The sequence below is a fragment of the Bufo gargarizans genome, chromosome 4, assembly GCF_014858855.1.
Source record: "Bufo gargarizans isolate SCDJY-AF-19 chromosome 4, ASM1485885v1, whole genome shotgun sequence".
NCBI lineage: Eukaryota > Metazoa > Chordata > Amphibia > Anura > Bufonidae > Bufo > Bufo gargarizans.
Genome location: NC_058083.1, coordinates 149,728,483 through 149,747,105, shown reverse-complemented (window position 1 = coordinate 149,747,105; position 18,623 = coordinate 149,728,483). Strand labels below are relative to the sequence as shown.

At 41.0% G+C, this 18,623-nt stretch overlaps 1 protein-coding gene across 1 annotated transcript in view; it reads right to left on the bottom strand.

Moving 5' to 3' along the window:
- ARHGEF26 (Rho guanine nucleotide exchange factor 26) overlaps window positions 1-18,623 on the bottom strand; it is a 177,766-nt gene that overhangs the window by 139,883 nt on the left and 19,260 nt on the right. The window contains 1 exon segment of the mRNA XM_044289881.1: window positions 17,832-17,974. Coding sequence (XP_044145816.1) covers window positions 17,832-17,974 — 143 coding nt within the window.

Sequence of the window (18,623 nt, the reverse complement as noted above, 5' to 3'; positions counted from 1 at the left end):
CCAACTGTGAAGAAATATAACAGAAACCTTGAGGAATTGATAAAACAGTACATTGAAACTATTTCTAACTTCATTATAGAATGACATTTATTAGCCGAAACAGGAATTTCATCAGAGGAGAGGAGAGATAAAAGGCTTCGGTTAAACTGGCAGCCAGAAACATGTCCATAACGACTCCAGCAAATACAACCAGTACAAGTTCACGCTGCAAAATAAGTCCAAGACTGCGGAGAAATACCGAACTGCGAAGGCCTCTGGCTTGGCTGGTATAAAGAGTCGGGAAATAAAAGGCAAATAAACACGAGCTGTTGATGGATTCCAGCACAGAGCAAAAATCAATGACTCTTTCAGCTCATTTCAGCAAATAGTTTATTGGACGCAGAAAACTTTTCACTCTCCATGTAACTACCATCCTTGAAAAACAACATATTATGATTTCAAGCATCCAGTGTTTTTTCTTATGGAAAACTTATGAAACATTTAAGGCCATTATAAGCAGGGAGTACATAGAAATCACTGGGCCCCATAGCAAGAATCAAAATTGGGCCCCTATGCCCCATTTATAGCCCCTCCCGCTACCCGTTCATGGACAGCAGTGTACGGACATGTGAGGTACGAGGTATAAATTACAGCTCGTACCTCACGAGTCAGTACACTACTGTATATACTATATATCTGTACACACAGCATCTATTGTACCTTGTACCTCACATATCAGTACACTGCTGTATATACTATATATCTGTACACACTGCATCTATTATACCTTGTACCTCCCATGTCAGTACACTACTGTATATACTATATATCTGTACACGCAGCATCTATTATACCTTGTACCTCACATATCAGTACACTGCTGTATATACTATATATCTGTACACACTGCATCTATTATACCTTGTACCTCACATATCAGTACACTGCTGTATATACTATATATCTGTACACACTGCATATATTATACCTCACATCAGTACACTGATGTATATACTATATATCAGTACACACAGCATCTATTATACCTTGTACCTCACATGTCAGTACACTGCTGTATATACTATATATCTGTACACACTGCATCTATTATACCTTGTACCTCCCATGTCAGTACACTACTGTATATACTATATATCTGTACACGCAGCATCTATTATACCTTGTACCTCACATATCAGTACACTGCTGTATATACTATATATCTGTACACACTGCATCTATTATACCTTGTACCTCACATATCAGTACACTGCTGTATATACTATATATCTGTACACACTGCATCTATTATACCTCACATATCAGTACGCTACTGTATATACTATATATCTGTATACTGCATCTATTATACCTTGTACCTCACATATCAGTACACTGCTGTATATACTATATATCTGTACACACTGCATCTATTATACCTCACATATCAGTACACTACTGTATATACTATATATCTGTATACTGCATCTATTATACCTTGTACCTCACATATCAGTACACTGCTGTATATACTATATATCTGTACACACTGCATCTATTATACCTCACATATCAGTACACTACTGTATATACTATATATCTGTACACACTGCATCTATTATACCTCACATGTCAGTGCACTGCTTTATATACTATATATCTGTACACACAGCATCTATTGTACCTCACATATCAGTACACTACTGTATATACTATATATCTGTACACACCGCATCTATTGTACCTCACATATCAGTACACTACTGTATATACTATATATCTGTACACACCGCATCTATTGTACCTCACATATCAGTACACTGCTGTATATACTATATATCTGTACACACAGCATCTATTATACCTTGTACCTCACATATCAGTGCACTGCTGTATATACTATATATCTGTACACACAGCATCTATTATACCTTGTACCTCACATATCAGTGCACTGCTGTATATACTATATATCTGTACACACTGCATCTATTATACCTCATACCTCACATATCAGTACACTACTGTATATACTATATATCTGTACACACCGCATCTATTGTACCTCACATATCAGTACACTACTGTATATACTATATATCTGTACACACAGCATCTATTGTACCTCACATATCAGTACACTGCTGTATATACTATATATCTGTACACACTGTATCTATTATACCTCATATATCAGTACACTACTGTATATACTATATATCTGTACACACTGCATCTATTATACCTCATACCTCACATATCAGTACACTACTGTATATACTATATATCTGTACACACCGCATCTATTGTACCTCACATATCAGTACACTACTGTATATACTATATATCTGTACACACTGCATATATTATACCTCACATATCAGTACACTGCTGTATATACTATATATCTGTATACTGCATCTATTATACCTCATACCTCACATATCAGTACACTACTGTATATACTATATATCTGTACACACTGCATATATTATACCTCATACCTAACATATCAGTACACTGCTGTATATACTATATATCTGTACACACAGCATCTATTATACCTTGTACCTCACATGTCAGTACACTGCTGTATATACTATATATCTGTACACACTGCATCTATTATACCTTGTACCTCACATATCAGTACACTGCTGTATATACTATATATCTGTACACACTGCATATATTATACCTCACATATCAGTACACTGATGTATATACTATATATCAGTACACACAGCATCTATTATACCTTGTACCTCACATGTCAGTACACTGATGTATATACTATATATCTGTACACACAGCATCTATTATAACTTGTACCTCACATGTCAGTACACTGTTGTATATACTATATATCTGTACACACTGCATCTATTATACCTCATACCTCACATATCAGTACACTGTTGTATATACTATATATCTGTACACACAGCATCTATTGTACCTTGTACCTCACATGTCAGTACACTGTTGTATATGCTATATATCTGTACACACAGCATCTATTATACCTTGTACCTCACATGTCAGTACACTGTTGTATATACTATATATCTGTACACACTGCATCTATTATACCTCATACCTCACATATCAGTACACTACTGTATATACTATATATCTGTACACACTGCATATATTATACCTCACATATCAGTACACTGATGTATATACTATATATCTGTACACACTGCATCTATTGCACCTTGTACCTCACATGTCAGTACACTGCTGTATATACTATATATCTGTACACACAACATCCATTATACCTTGTACCTCACATATCAGTACACTGTTGTATATGCTATATATCTGTACACACAGCATCTATTGCACCTTGTACCTCACATGTCAGTACACTGTTGTATATACTATATATCTGTACACACTGCATCTATTATACCTCATACCTAACATATGAGTACACTGTTGTATATACTATATATCTGTACACACTGCATCTATTATACCTCATACCTAACATATGAGTACACTGCTGTATGTACTATATATCTGTACACACAGCATCTATTGTACCTTACATGTCAGTACACTGCTGTATATACTATATATCTGTACACACAGCATCCATTATACCTTGTACCTCACATGTCAGTACACTGCTGTATATACTATATACCTGTACACACTGCATCTATTATACCTCATATCAGTACACTGTTGTATATGCTATATATCTGTACACACAGCATCCATTATACCTTGTACCTCACATGTCAGTACACTGTTGTATATACTATATATCTGTACACACTGCATCTATTGCACCTTGTACCTCACATGTCAGTACACTGTTGTATATACTATATATCTGTACACACTGCATCTATTGCACCTTGTACCTCACATGTCAGTACACTGTTGTATATACTATATATATGTACACACTGCATCTATTGCACCTTGTACCTCACATGTCAGTACACTGTTGTATATACTATATATCTGTACACACAGCATCTATTGCACCTTGTACCTCACATGTCAGTACACTGCTGTATATACTATATATCTGTACACACTGCATCTATTACACCTCATACCTCACATATCAGTACACTGCTGTATATACTATATATCTGTACACACAGCATCTATTGCACCTTGTACCTCATGTCAGTACACTGTTGTATATGCTATATATCTGTACACACAGCATCTATTGTACCTTGTACCTCACATGTCAGTACATTGCTGTATATACTATATATCTGTACACACAGCATCCATTATACCTTGTACCTCACATGTCAGTACACTGTTGTATATACTATATATCTGTACACACAGCATCTATTGTACCTTGTACCTCACATATCAGTACACTGCTGTATATACTATATATCTGTACACACAGCATCCATTATACCTTGTACCTCACATGTCAGTACACTGCTGTATATACTATATATCTGTACACACAGCATCCATTATACCTTGTACCTCACATGTCAGTACACTGTTGTATATACTATATATCTGTACACACAGCATCTATTGTACCTTGTACCTCACATATCAGTACACTGCTGTATATACTATATATCTGTACACACTGCATCTATTATACCTCACATATCAGTGCACTGCTTTATATACTATATATCTGTACACACAGCATCTATTATACCTTGTACCTCACAAATCAGTACACTGTTGTATATACTATATATCTGTACACACAGCATCTATTGCACCTTGTACCTCATGTCAGTACACTGTTGTATATGCTATATATCTGTACACACAGCATCTATTGTACCTTGTACCTCACATGTCAGTACATTGCTGTATATACTATATATCTGTACACACAGCATCCATTATACCTTGTACCTCACATGTCAGTACACTGTTGTATATACTATATATCTGTACACACAGCATCTATTGTACCTTCTACCTTCATATTAGTAAAAGGTGAATTGCGTTATGGATTCCATAACCACAGACCATAACGCAATTCTATGACGGAATGCATAACGGAATGCCTTTAGTTTAGAGGCACTCCATTATTCATTCCGTTATAATAGAAGTCTATGGGCTGCAAAATGGAGAGGACTCCTCTGCATAATGGAAACGGGATGGATTTTGCAGGCAATAGATTTCTATTATGACGGAATAAAAAAAAGGAATGCCTCTAAAGGCATTCTGTTATGCATTCCGTCATAAAATTGCTCTATGGTCCGTGGTAACGGAATCCATAACGCTATTCACCTTTTACCAGTAAACGAAGCGCAAACGAATTTAATAACCTGAAATTCGCTGATCTCTATTCACCACCATGAGACTGATAGCTGAGCAGACAGTTATTTTCAGAACTCCCATAGCAGTGAACAGAGGGTGACCACGCATGTGTGACTGCTCTCTGTACATTTTGGGGTCCCCCTTCTGGAGACAGGAGTGAGCTCCAGAGGTGGGACCCGAGTCTATATGACACTGACAGAACATTCTAGATGGACCAACGCCTTTAAGAACAATAACCATTTGTCTAAGCTATTTCTATCAGTCTGACAGATTTGTAATTCTTGTATACGGCATTGCTGCATCAGTTTGCTTTACTGGTTTCTGCTTGTACATGAACCGATTTATTGAGTCATCAGAAATTTCAGTTTTTTCATTCGCCATCTTCCTGAACCAGTGCACAGGTCTCTCATAGACAGATAGACTGGAAGCAACACAAGTTACTGGGCTTTCCAGGATCTGATGTCCCAGAGATTTCTGCTTCCAGCACCTCCAAGTATGATTTAATTCCCAAAATGAAAATGAAATCATATTTCACCAGTGACATCAGAATAACAGTCTACAATCTGCTCTTTGTTTAAAAGACACAGCATTACATTCAGCATCCAGCGCCGTGACGTTTGGACAATTTAAAAGAAATTCTAGACCTCATTTAGGCTTGAGACTGTCTGCCTCCAAGAACATCTAAGAAAGAGACGAAATAATAATAATTTACAATCTCCTTAAGTTCCAATAACTCTTATGGCCATAATCATGTGGTTACAAACGCTCCCCGGCCATTCATTTGTCATTATGGAACAGACATACTACATTAGCAGTAATTGTTTCCGCAGGTAACACAGATTTAGGCCACGTTCACATGGCGGTATTACGTTTTTTTTGCCTTAATATTTGGGCTCATGCAGTCTCCATATTGCAGATCCGCAAAACACAGATACTAGGCATGTGTGTCCTGCATTTTTCAGAACAGAATGTCCTGGCCTCTATAAAATGGACAAGAATAGGACATCTATCTTTTTGCGGGTGCCGCGGAACAGACATTTGGGTGTGCTGCCCACATCTTTTGCAGCCAACCTGAAGTGAATGGGTCTCCATCCTACCCGCACAAAATGTTGATTGGATGCGGAAAAAAAAATACATTTGTGCGCCCTTCTCAGTCAAACCCAGGAGTGGGTCCAAAACACTTACAAAGAGCAAATCTTTCTATTAAACTTTTCTTTCTGTAAGTTCTACTTTTAGCTTACAAATCCTGATGCAAAATTCTGAGCAAAATATGTAACCATAAGAACTGGCCTCAGAATATATATAACTTATTGAAAGTATTACTGTGACTAATCTGTCACCGGTGCTCCAAGTCCAGTACCAAGCTCTTTCTGGACTGGACGTATGAGGTGCCATCTACATGCACGTCACCACAGACTGCCAATCAATCACCGCAGTGGAGGCAGCGGTCAAGTGCGTGTAGGTGGCACATCACTCTATGGTCCAGTAGGGACTGGAAGCGGCAGAGAAAGGAGCTTGGCGCTGGGTCCCAAGCACCAGTAACAGGTGAGACTATTTATGTTAAACATCTGCACCTTGCCTGGTCTTCTAAAAAGGGGTTCCTGGTCTTAGAGAATCCCTTTTAATACCGTACATTCATTCAGAGTTCTAAATCTCAGCTACTGGGGGAATGAATGCTCCTGCCATTAGTGTCTCCTAGTCTCTAGATGACCCTGCTAATCATTGTTTTTGACATTTGGTGATGCTTAGACCCACTTCTCTAGCCATCACAATTTGACCCTTGTAAAAGTCGGACAAACACCCATGTTTGCCCATTTTTCCTGTTTCCAACATATGAAATTCAAGAACTGATAGTTCACTTGCTGTTTAATATGTCCCTCCCCACTTGTCACATCATGTGTCTTTTAAAAGGATGTGCACTTGGCAGCTGAAGGCATCTGTGTTGGTCCCATATTCCTATGTGCCCGCATTGCTGAGAAATATTAAGTTTCAATATATGCAAATGAGCCTCTAGGAGCAATTCGGGAGGGGGGGGGGGGGGGGGGGGGGGGGGGGGGGGTTGACATTACTCCTAGAGGCTCTGCTCTCTCTGCAGGACCAGGCAGTGATGACGTTTTCAGCGCCTGACTCTGTTAATTAAAGTACATACAGAATTTTTACATGTACAAATCTGCTGACAGATGCCCTTTAGTGTTTTAATTTTATGGCTGACCGGTAAATAGTATTTTGTGAATTATTATGACTATCATTATTTGAATGAGCCATAAATTCCATGGGGCTGTACATCAAGAGGGGTAACACATACTTAATATAAAAAATACAGTAAACAGACTGGTACAAGCTGCTCAAAGAGTTCGGCACTGGCGGACCCCTACCATTCATATAGCACATGGGCGGCTGGAGACTGCGCCCTGGTATCTGCTGGTACTGCCTCCTGTCACACACAAAGCCACAGGTCTGGTGTCTGAGAGCGGCTGTACCTGACACAACACGGACTGAGAACCTGCAGTATGTGTACAGCTCGTACAGTAGCTCACCCTAGAAACACGCAGAGCTTTCCCTACTAAGCCTTCATTTTACATACTACTAACCACCTTGTTTTATTCTGCATCATCTCTATGCGGTATCTTTTCTTATACCTGTTTGGCTTGTTTAACCAAACACCTGAAGATTTCCCGCTGCATGTTTGTCCACTCGCAAGCTTCATATGCAGCATTTTTAGACAGTCTGTAGGTACAGTAAAAGTATTCAGCTTTGTGACCAGTGATAGGTTTCCTGACATACACCCAAAGCCAATGTACTTTCCAAGAAAAATCGATAAGTGTCTGTACAATATGTCATTTACCGATATATAGCTGATAAATATCTGTACTTTCTGTACGATGAGAAGATGAGAAGTGGAAAGAGAGTAAAATTTTACTACAAGTTGCGGAGAGGACGGCTATGTATTACTGTTATTCTTCTAACCTGCATCATACATCAAATATCATATAGCACAACAGGACCACAAGATGGGGAGACCACGTAGTGTGGCTGTCAACTAGAGCATGGTCCACTAGATAATGGGTGCACAGAAAGGAGTCGAGGGGAGTCTTAAAGGGTACCAAAGGTGTGCAGAAGGATTGACCCCAACTTCAAGATGTTTCAATTCAATTCTTTCCTGAACTGATTGATCACCCTGGGTTGAGACTAAGTAAAGCGCCATAGGAAAAGTACATTTATTTTCACAGCCCATGTATTTATTAGCAAACAAAATTAACAAACAAATGATATTATTTGAAAACAGCACTTGAGTGCTAAGTTGCTAAGTTCCAGACTTGGAAACTCAAAAGATATTACATTAAAGGTGTTTTAATAGTAACAAAATGACCTATTGCTTTTTAAACTTATTTTAATTTTTTTTTTGAGATTTTTCAAAGTTTCTATTTCACTATCTATATAAAAAAAAAAATATATATATATATATATATATATATATATATATATATATATATATATATATATATATAAAAAAAAACAATCCAAAAATCCTGTAGTTTGCACACTGGCAACTAATCATAATACTACGTCGAGACTTCCTGTTCCGCGGTGATCACTTTTTAGCAGTCATCATATTATCAGCACAGACAGGATGACAATGACAGACATCACCTATATATAGATAACACAGGATTTACCAGTTACAGTAGGTGATATCAGAGCTTATCTACTGTTTCCTTGTACAATGCCCAGAGAACTCTCCCCCCTCCTCTCCACTGTGTCTATGGCCCATGGTGTCTCCTATAAAGCATAGCTCTAAATGATGTTAAAGGGAATCTCTCACCTGGTTTGAGCATATTAAGGTGTTGCTACTGCCATGTACAATAAAATACCTTATTTCTTGCAGTAGTCTTCATTTTTTGTTTTGTGGTTTCATTAGTGATAATATGTTATGCAAATGAGTGTCCAAGGTGCCCAGAGGGGCGTTATTATCCTTCTCTGGAGCCAGTACCTCCCCCGTACAGTGCCCAGCCCGCCTTCCTTTAGAGCCCAAGCTCGCCTCCTCCAGCATAAGTAACTGCCCACACCCGAACTCTTTGCCGCTGCCCCCCTCCGCTATGTGAAACCGTGGTACTGCGCCTGCGCGATGTAGAAGCTTCTGAGGGCAATAGCTTCAAATGTGTTACTGGGCATGCGCACAGCCCAGTAACAAATTTAAAGCTATTGTCCTCATGAGCTTCTACATCGCGCAGGCAGTCCGCGGTATTGCGCCTGCGTGAGATTTCACCGAGCGGACGCAAGGAATCTGTGGGCGTAGTTACATCCAAATAATCACATAGCGGAGGGGAGAGTTCGGGTGTGGGCAGTTACTTATGCTGGAGGAGGCGTGCTTGGGCTCTAAAGGAAGGCGGGCTGGGCACTGTACGGGGAGTTACTGGGCTCCAGAGAAGGATAATAACGCCCCTCTGGGCACCTTGGACACTCATTTGCATAACATAAAAAGTGGATTTTATCGCTAATGAAACCATGAAACAAAAAATTAAGACTACTGCAAGAAATAAGGTATTTTATGGTACATGGTGACAGATTCCCTTTAACAATTCAGGCAAGAAGACTGCATAGACAACAAAACTGAAAAAATAAATCTACAATTAGAATGTAAAATAAGCTTAGACAAAAGGATATGTGTCACTATCTGGTATAAAATGGCAGAAAAAATATAGGTAACGCATTCCCTTTAAGGGGCTAGCTCTCTTTTGCCAGGGGGGAATTGCATAGCAACATAACACTAAAGCGGTTTTACTAGATATAACAGGAACATCTTCAACTGGAACGAAATTCAGTCAAAAGCAATAACACAGAAAATATGGCTCCTAATAAAACGGATCGATGGCTGAATATTGAGGAGCAAAGCAGATAACATGACGACATAAACACGGGTGACAATCGCATTTTGCCCCCGACACATGACATAGTTGCGCTCCTGTAATTGCTCTGTGTCTCAGTTGGAAATATTCCAATAAAGTCTTATCTGCTTCGGATAGTACCAGGGACCGACCAGATGTCAGCAAGAAATCCACAGTGCAGACACTTGGAGAGGGAATTGTGAGTGGAATCCCATCATCCACCAGTCTAAATGAGATTCCTGAAAACTTTGTTATGGAATATGGGGAATTAATTAATGGAAAGTTATTTAGGGTATTAAAAGGCCATTACTAATGGCATATTCAAAGTGGCAGCACTGCAGCTGCTATGGGCCGATGGCAAGAGGGGAATCTGCCATGTTTGGTGCCATCTCCCTTGTTATTGGGTGCCAAAAACGGTGCAAAGAACAGGTATTGAATTGGAGTAAATTTCATGGGAAGGGTGTGGCGGGTGGACCAAACACCAGACCCCACTGACCTATTGGCATTATAGGGCACCTCCAGACCTTTTCTACAGGTCCCCCTGTATATATACTGTATGTATATCTATGTATAAATATAGCACCAGAGTATATTAGTCATTTTTCTCAGCAGTGCGACCACATGAACATGGGACCAACACAGATGTCTTCAGATGCCAAGCCCACATGTAACAGGTCAGCCAGTTCTATAGGTGCAAATCTGCTGACAGATGCCATTTAAAACTGGATTAAAAATATAGGCGGTCAACCCCTGCGCTGGTGGTGGGTCTGCCAAAGTTATGTAGAGGCATCGGCCTCTACATAACTTTAGCGTATCCAGCGCCGCTCTAAATATAAGCTGGCATCCTAGCTGTCTTACATTTATACCATTTTCTACACCTAAAACAAGCACAGAAAATGACGAATGAGTCGGGCCTCTCAGCCTGTCCCTTTCCCTGCCAAGACCACTTTTTTAGACTTGGCATGAGCAGTGAAAAGTCAGATTGCAGGGTAAAGGTTATTTGTGGTATTTCTGATCATAAATGACCCCCATAGTTTAAAACCGCCAAAATAACACAAATATGAGCAAACAGTTTGCATATGTCTTTCCAATTTGATGCCTTATATACAGACGTATTGCAGACTTCATAACGAAATGCGAAGCAAGCGGTTAAATTAATGACAGAGTGTATAATGACAAAGTCATACAAGCACACAATGCACTCAGGGTAATTTCACCGACGAGATTCCTAGGGTCGGGTCTCTCGTCAGTAATGGTGATGAATGCTAACTTGGATTTGTGAACGAAATACTGAAACCCGGGCTTGGCTCCGTCCGCAGAGCTGGGGTGCAATCTCAACTCACTCAGTGAGTTCTGCAAGTAACTGAGGAAACATCAGGCTGACACACTAAGAGATTTAGTGAAAAGACTCATGTGTTAGCTTTCGTGCGGCACCCCAGGTGGCCATGCGGCTACTTATGGAAGCATCTATCCTCACTTAATACACACGACTTCCATGTACTCATCCAATAGGACATAGATCATACCTTCACGGTGGTCAGCAAGCCTACACTATTCGGCAGGCTGGAGGGGGCCGTGCAGTATACTAAAGCCAGGTTCCCAAAGCCTAGGGGAGTAAGGCCATCAGCAACCCCATTACTTTACCAAAAGAACTTTTCAACATATCTTACTAGAACCTGAAAGATCCCCCTTGGGCCACAAGGACTTCTACCTTATCAATGTAGAAATAAAAACATGAACCTAAGCAGACTGTCTGCACAGCATGTGACATGACCGAGGTCCACACGGGTGAAACGACAGGAGTGATAGTTAACATACGTCTCACATCTGTAGCTGCTGTTCTCCTGCCTCCCGAGTCCAGCACACAGCGTGAAAAGACTGGATCCCGCTCAACTAAAACACAAGCCCCTTCCAATGGGCTCAGCATTTCAATAACCCGTTAACAAAAACCATTACACACACTGAACGGTGAGCACTAAAAGGTCCCTCTGCCACCGCAGATCTTCCCAAGGTCTCTCGCTGCCCTCCCCAGCATGTGGCTGCACCCTCCCCTCTACCCACAAAGACTCATTTGTGATGGACGCAGAGACAAATGATGGGTGCCATGCGACCTAGTACAACCTCTATTGATTTAACTATGGGAAAAATGTCTCAGGCAGAAATCCTTCTCCACTACTGGTGAAGCTTCTGAATCTCCAGCATCTACGAGAACGGCGTAAATTATTAATCTCTACAGCTTTCCAACTGTAGACCACAAGCCACGGTATGTGCTTGGTAGTTTTAAGATTATATATATATATATATATATATATATATATATATATATATACACATACACACACATACATACATACACCTTTATAATATAATAGTGATATAATACTATAATATTTTCTAAAAAAGAAGGAAATCAATGAGTATCGCAAATTCCTTGTGACCTCGTTGTCAGCCTATCTACTAGATACTCCACAAGTAAATTACAGGTCGCTTTAAAGATTGCCCATCAGATCTCCTGAGTCGTCTGTCTATTGGTATTAAAGAAAAAAAAAGATTAACCCCAATATAAAAATTCTGGAGCATCTTCTCTTAGAGCTCTGCGTTATACTGTTCCTCTGTGATTTCCGGTAGAAATGTATGAATAAATGGGTGTCACCCTTCCCCTTGTAAGGACTGGATGCGAGCTCTTCCATTCAGGTCCTGATGGCATTTGTCCCTTAAGCCACTTTTTGGTCCAAAACACAGAACAGGTGCAGATCTTTACCTTATACCTTATCTCTGTGTAGCCTTCACTCCTGGTTTTGGCTCACAAATTCTGATGGAAATCACTGACCAAAACACTGACTGTGTGAAAGCGGCCTTAAAGGGGTTTTCCCCATCTCAGACAATGGGGGTATATCGCTAGGATATGCCCCCATTGTCTGATAGGTGCGGGTCCCACCGTTGGGACCCACACCTCCAATGAGAAAGGAGCCGGCAAATGAAAGGAGGGCGCACTGCGCATGCACAGCCACCCTCCATTCATTCATTTCTATGGGGCCACCGAAACTAGCCTAGTGCTGGCTCGGCTATTGCCATCTGCCCCATAGAAACAAATGGGAGCATGGGCCACGCATGTGAGGTGCGCTCTCATTCACTTCTATGGGAGCAGCGCTTGGTGGTGGACGGACCCAGGGAAATCCGGGGTCCTCCAGCCACAGCGCTCCCCGCTTCGTTCTCGTTGTAGGTGCGGGTCCCAGCAGTGGTAACTGCACCTATCAGACATTGGGGGTATATCCTAGCGATATGCCCCCATTGTCTGAGATGGGAATACCCCTTTAAAGGGGTAAAGGAAATTTTAACATTGATGGCCTATCCTCAGCTGGTTGAAGAGAAGGCTGTGCTTGCTTGTTTAACTGTTCGCCGCCGACATCGCAGCAGTGAGCAGGTGGAACTACAAGCCATCCCATTCATTTCAATGGGAAGGCTCATTCCTATAGACTTGAATAGGAAGGAGCCGTCCTATAGAAGTGAATGGGACGGCTTGCAATTACACCTGTTCACCGTTGCGATGCCGACGGCGAGCAGGTAAACAAACAAGGGAAGGCTGCGCTTGCACAGAGCGTGGGCTTCTCATGGCCCCATGTAGCAAGCAATTGTCGGGAAGTAAGCGTTCCTTCCTGACAATCGCCTGCTCTTCAGTGGAGGAAACCTCCACAGTATGGGGAGGAGTGATCGCTAATGCCATCGCTTGTTTCCGAAGCAGAGGGCTGTTTGGACAGCACAATCTGCTGCCGGCAAACGATGATTTAGGTGTCTGCACCAACGATCCTATTATCCGATGAATGAGTGTTTCACTCATTTATTGGGTAATCGGTGGCACCTTTACACCAGCAAATTTTTGCTCTACGTTCGAATGCTTGTTAGCGATAATCTACCTGAACATCTGGAAGTATGACCCTAAGTTCACACCTGAGCGTTTTACAGCGCGTTCCTACGCGCTGTAAAACGCTCAACAAGGAGAAACCAATGATTCCCTATGGGAATGGTTCTCACCTGGGCGTTTTACAGCGTGTACGATCGCGCTGTAAAACGCCCGACGCTCAAACAAGTTCTTGAGCTTTTTTGGGGGCGTTTGTCGCGCGTTCCCGCACATAGATATTCGGGAACGCGCGACAATGTGTGCACGCCTGTCTCTGTATGCGCGATTGTAAACGCCCTGTACAATCGCGCATACAGAGCGCTCGTTTCAGAACGCTCAGGTCTGAACCCAGGGTAAAGGTCCTCCTGTTCAGCTGCATTTACAGTATGCACCTGGAAGACTAAGGAACACATTCAGTCGGGTCCTGAGCAAATGAGCCCACATCCAGTCCCGGTGGTCAGGTGAGCGAAGTGGTGACTCTGGAACTGGCAGCACGACGGAGGGGTAAGTACTGAGTAGATTATCTTCCCTCCACCACACAAAGCACAGCGAGATTTTGAAGAAAGCTCAGAGAACTCCTTTAATTCCACCTACTATATTCAGACTTGTCTTTCTATAGTCACTACGTGAAGCGAAGTCCCACATTTCCAGCAGATGCTAGCGTGCAGGTCTCCTCTAGCTAGCACAGCCTTGCCTGCAGGACACTAGATGCCGAGTGTATAAAGGAGTATACACTCTATATCTATATAATCCAGATTCAGGGAAATCTGTGTATCCTCAGGACACTGACTTTAGGATGATAAAAAGGTTGACGATCCGTGTATCATTCACAGAAAGCTGTAGCAAAACATACAAATAATGCGTGGTTCCCTCCAATACTGAAAAACATCCCCACAGATCAACGGCTTCCTCTGTCCGTGGGCGACATGCAGGAATAAAGTCACAATGGACACAAAGTCAGATGTGAGTGTATACAATCTGCGCACAGCGCTGCGGATTAGGTAGGGGCCACATACAGTGGACTAATACAGATGTAGTACTGTTAACACACACATGCTTTATGAGACGTGTTATCTAAACTAAATGCGTTAAGCAAACACCTTCAATGGCTTTTGTTTCAAGATAGTGTCATGAGTTAAGAAATTTCAGTTAAGAGAGTGTTGTGAGTGTTAACCCTGCTACATCTGTACATCCTCTGGCAAATTCAGGACAACCCTGTATTACATGGATCCTAATCCATGTGAACGGACACCAGGTTTTGCTAGACTGTTCCTATACATCAGTGTATAATGTGATGTAAAAATGGATCCAACCAGCAAAGGAAGCAATATGGGCAATCACAATACATTAGGACATGCCTTGTCTTAATGTCTCTACATAATAATGCCATTTGCTAAAGTGAGACAATCCCTTTAAGGGAAACAATTCCAGAAATAGCACTATACAAGTAAATTGCTACTACAGCTGTGTAAATTCATCTAAAATGACCTTTAACTTTTAAGGTGTCGTCAAGTCTAATAAAGTCTTATAATTACATAATAAAAAGTTACGCAAACATATTCACAATGCTTCATACTTCAGGTAAACACCACATGCACCCATAATATTGAATATGATCGGCTATCATGCCCAAACAAATATCCGTAGAGCATTGGTAAATATTCAATTAGGGGAGGGGGAGGACCGCTGCGTCCTGTCGATGGATGCAGCGAAAGGATTCGATAGGGGGGCGTGGAAATTCCTCTGGAAGGTTATGAATCAAATGAATATGGGGGAAAACTTTATTAAGTGGGTGCGGTTATTATATAGACTGCTAGAATAAATGTTGAGGGGGTATGGTCAGACTCATTTAAAGGGAGTCTTTCACCTAAACTGACCATTATAGAACACTATGATCTGCATTATAGTGCCCATATTGGAATGATACTTACTGTTTAGCTGGCCGTCGCTTATTTTCTTCAAAAAACACTTTTATTCAATATGTAAATTAGGTCTGAAGGTGCCCAGGGGTGGCGTTCAAGCGCTCATCGCTTTGCATATGAAACCCCTTCCCTTTCACCCCTCTGGCCCGCCCTAGGTTCTTCAGAAATCCAGCGCCATTCACAAGATTTGCCGCACCCGCGTACTTCATTCCCCATTATGGGCAGAGGCACAAGGCCGGCTAGATGTACGGACCGGCACATGCACATTAAACACTATTGTGCCTCTGCCAATAATGGGGAATGAAGTCCGCAGGCGCGGCGAATCTTGTGAACAGCGCTGGATATATTGAGGCACTAGACAGGCTTGTCCTCTATCCCCTCTAGTATACGCGATCTTCCTAGAACCACTTGCGTGTAAAATCAGGATGGATGATAGGATAGTAGGATTTGGGGAGGTGGGATTAGAGATAAAATAAGCCTATATGCAGATGATGTATTGATTTTTTTGAAAGCAGGATGGAAATCCCTTTCTTATGTTACGAGGATGGTTAATGATTTTGGAGTCATTTCGGGATTTGAAATAAATTGGGCAGAATCAGTATTATTGCCACTGAACCGACAAGTTGGTGGCAATGTTACCGATGTTCGAATACTGACACCCACAGAACAGTTTGAGTATCTGGGGATCAAAATCACTGCTAATTTGAAGGATTATAGTAATTTAAAAGAATTGCTCTAGTGAAAATAGTATTACTCCTGCAAGTTTTATACATACTGACCGCATGCCCAATTTGGATAGAAGATCCCTTTTTTTAATTTCTTGGGAAGGATTATAAATGATTTGATCTGGGGAAGAAAGCGAGTCCGGATTGAGCAAAAATATCTACGGTTAGCAGAGGTGCAAGGGGGTCTCGCCCTTCCTTATATGCAGGGTTATTACATGGCTGCAGAAATTCTATGGGGTACTGGTTATGGTGGGGATGGGTTTATTCAGCATTTAATAAGCGAATGTAAAGGGACCCAGAAAGATCTCTTCAGTATTTTGGAAACAGGATATTTGGTAATACTGGGGAAAAAATGCCCGATAAGTAGAATGTTGCAGAATGTATGGAATACAATTAGAAAGATATTTGGGCTATCTCAAGCTCTTCATTACACTCCATTATGGCAGAATGTAAATTTAGGGGAGTTTTTGTCACTGGAAGATTATACATCTTATATGGAGCTGCCCGATCATTCAAGAATATTGGGGTAAGATATTTGAGGAGATGGGTGGCAGGATGGAGGTAAAACCTGCGGTAGTAATAGAACTTGCAATATCAGGATTCCTCCCCATGGATAAATGGCATAAGAAGGAAAATATAATGTGGTTGAAAGGGCTATTAATTGCAAGAGTAATAATAGTTAGAAAATGTGGATCAGAAAATTACCCTGAGTTTGAGGAATGGAAACAGTTAATAAACAGGATAAAGAATTATGAACGTGTATTATTTTGGGAGAAAAAAGAGCTTAGATAATGGAAACAGATATGGGCAGGATGGATCTTAATTCTCTGGTATGGTGTACTCCTGGACCCGAGAGGATGATCTCAGTCGGCTCCTGCAATAATAATAGGGGGGTAGTTGGGGGAATGGATAATAACATTTTGTGAATATTTGGAATATGGTGTTGGCCTGTACCCAGTCAGAAATTAAGGGAATATTTATGATATCGGTATTTGGATGATAGTTTATGGGGAAAAGTAGAAGAAATTAAAGCCTCTGACTTGAGTAAAAGTTATTACCAATGATATGATTCAATAGCAATAAACTATTTATAATAATAAAAATAAAAAAAGAATATGATCGGCCATTGTCTTACCACTGACAGCTGACTCCACGTGGACCTCAAAGGTTTGTACAAAACAACAATGCGATCTTCTTTCGGCTCTTTGCCATCAGCTTCCTCATCTGAGTCGATATCCAGCGCCTTCTCCTTGTAGTTTTGATATAAGACGGCGTTCTCTGAAAACAAAGAGAGGAATAATATTAGTAACTGCTAATATAACCTAAACTACAATAAATTGAAAAAAGAAGACCGGGCAAACTTAATGTGAATGAGCTTAGATTGCCAAAGTATAATCTGCTAGTGGCGCTTGGTCAATGATTACTCAACCATGGTGGTGCCCCCTTTATTTTCGGTTCTGCGGCAGGGTATAGGTTGAGGCAGGGTCACATTAATACTGGGTGGCATCTCCCTTGCTGTGATACTGCTGCCACTCTCAGGCTGGTTTCGTTGTGGGATCATGCACGATTTTTCCCTGCGAGTGCAAAGCGTTTTAATGCGTTTTGCACGCACGTGAAAAAAATTGCCATGTTTGGTACCCAGAACCAAATCCGTACTTCTTCACAGAAGTTCGGGTTTGGGTTCAGTATTCTGTAAATTGTATTATTTTCCCTTATAACATGGTTATAAGGGAAAATAATAGCCTTCTTACTACAGAATGCTAGAGAAGTAAAATAGGGCTGGAGGGGTTAAAAATAAATAAATAATTTAACTCACCTCCTCCACTTGTTCCCACAGCCCGGCTTCTCTTCTGTCTTGTTCTTTGAGGAAAAGGACCTGTGGGGACGTCACTGCGCTCATCACATGGTACATCACATGATCCATCGC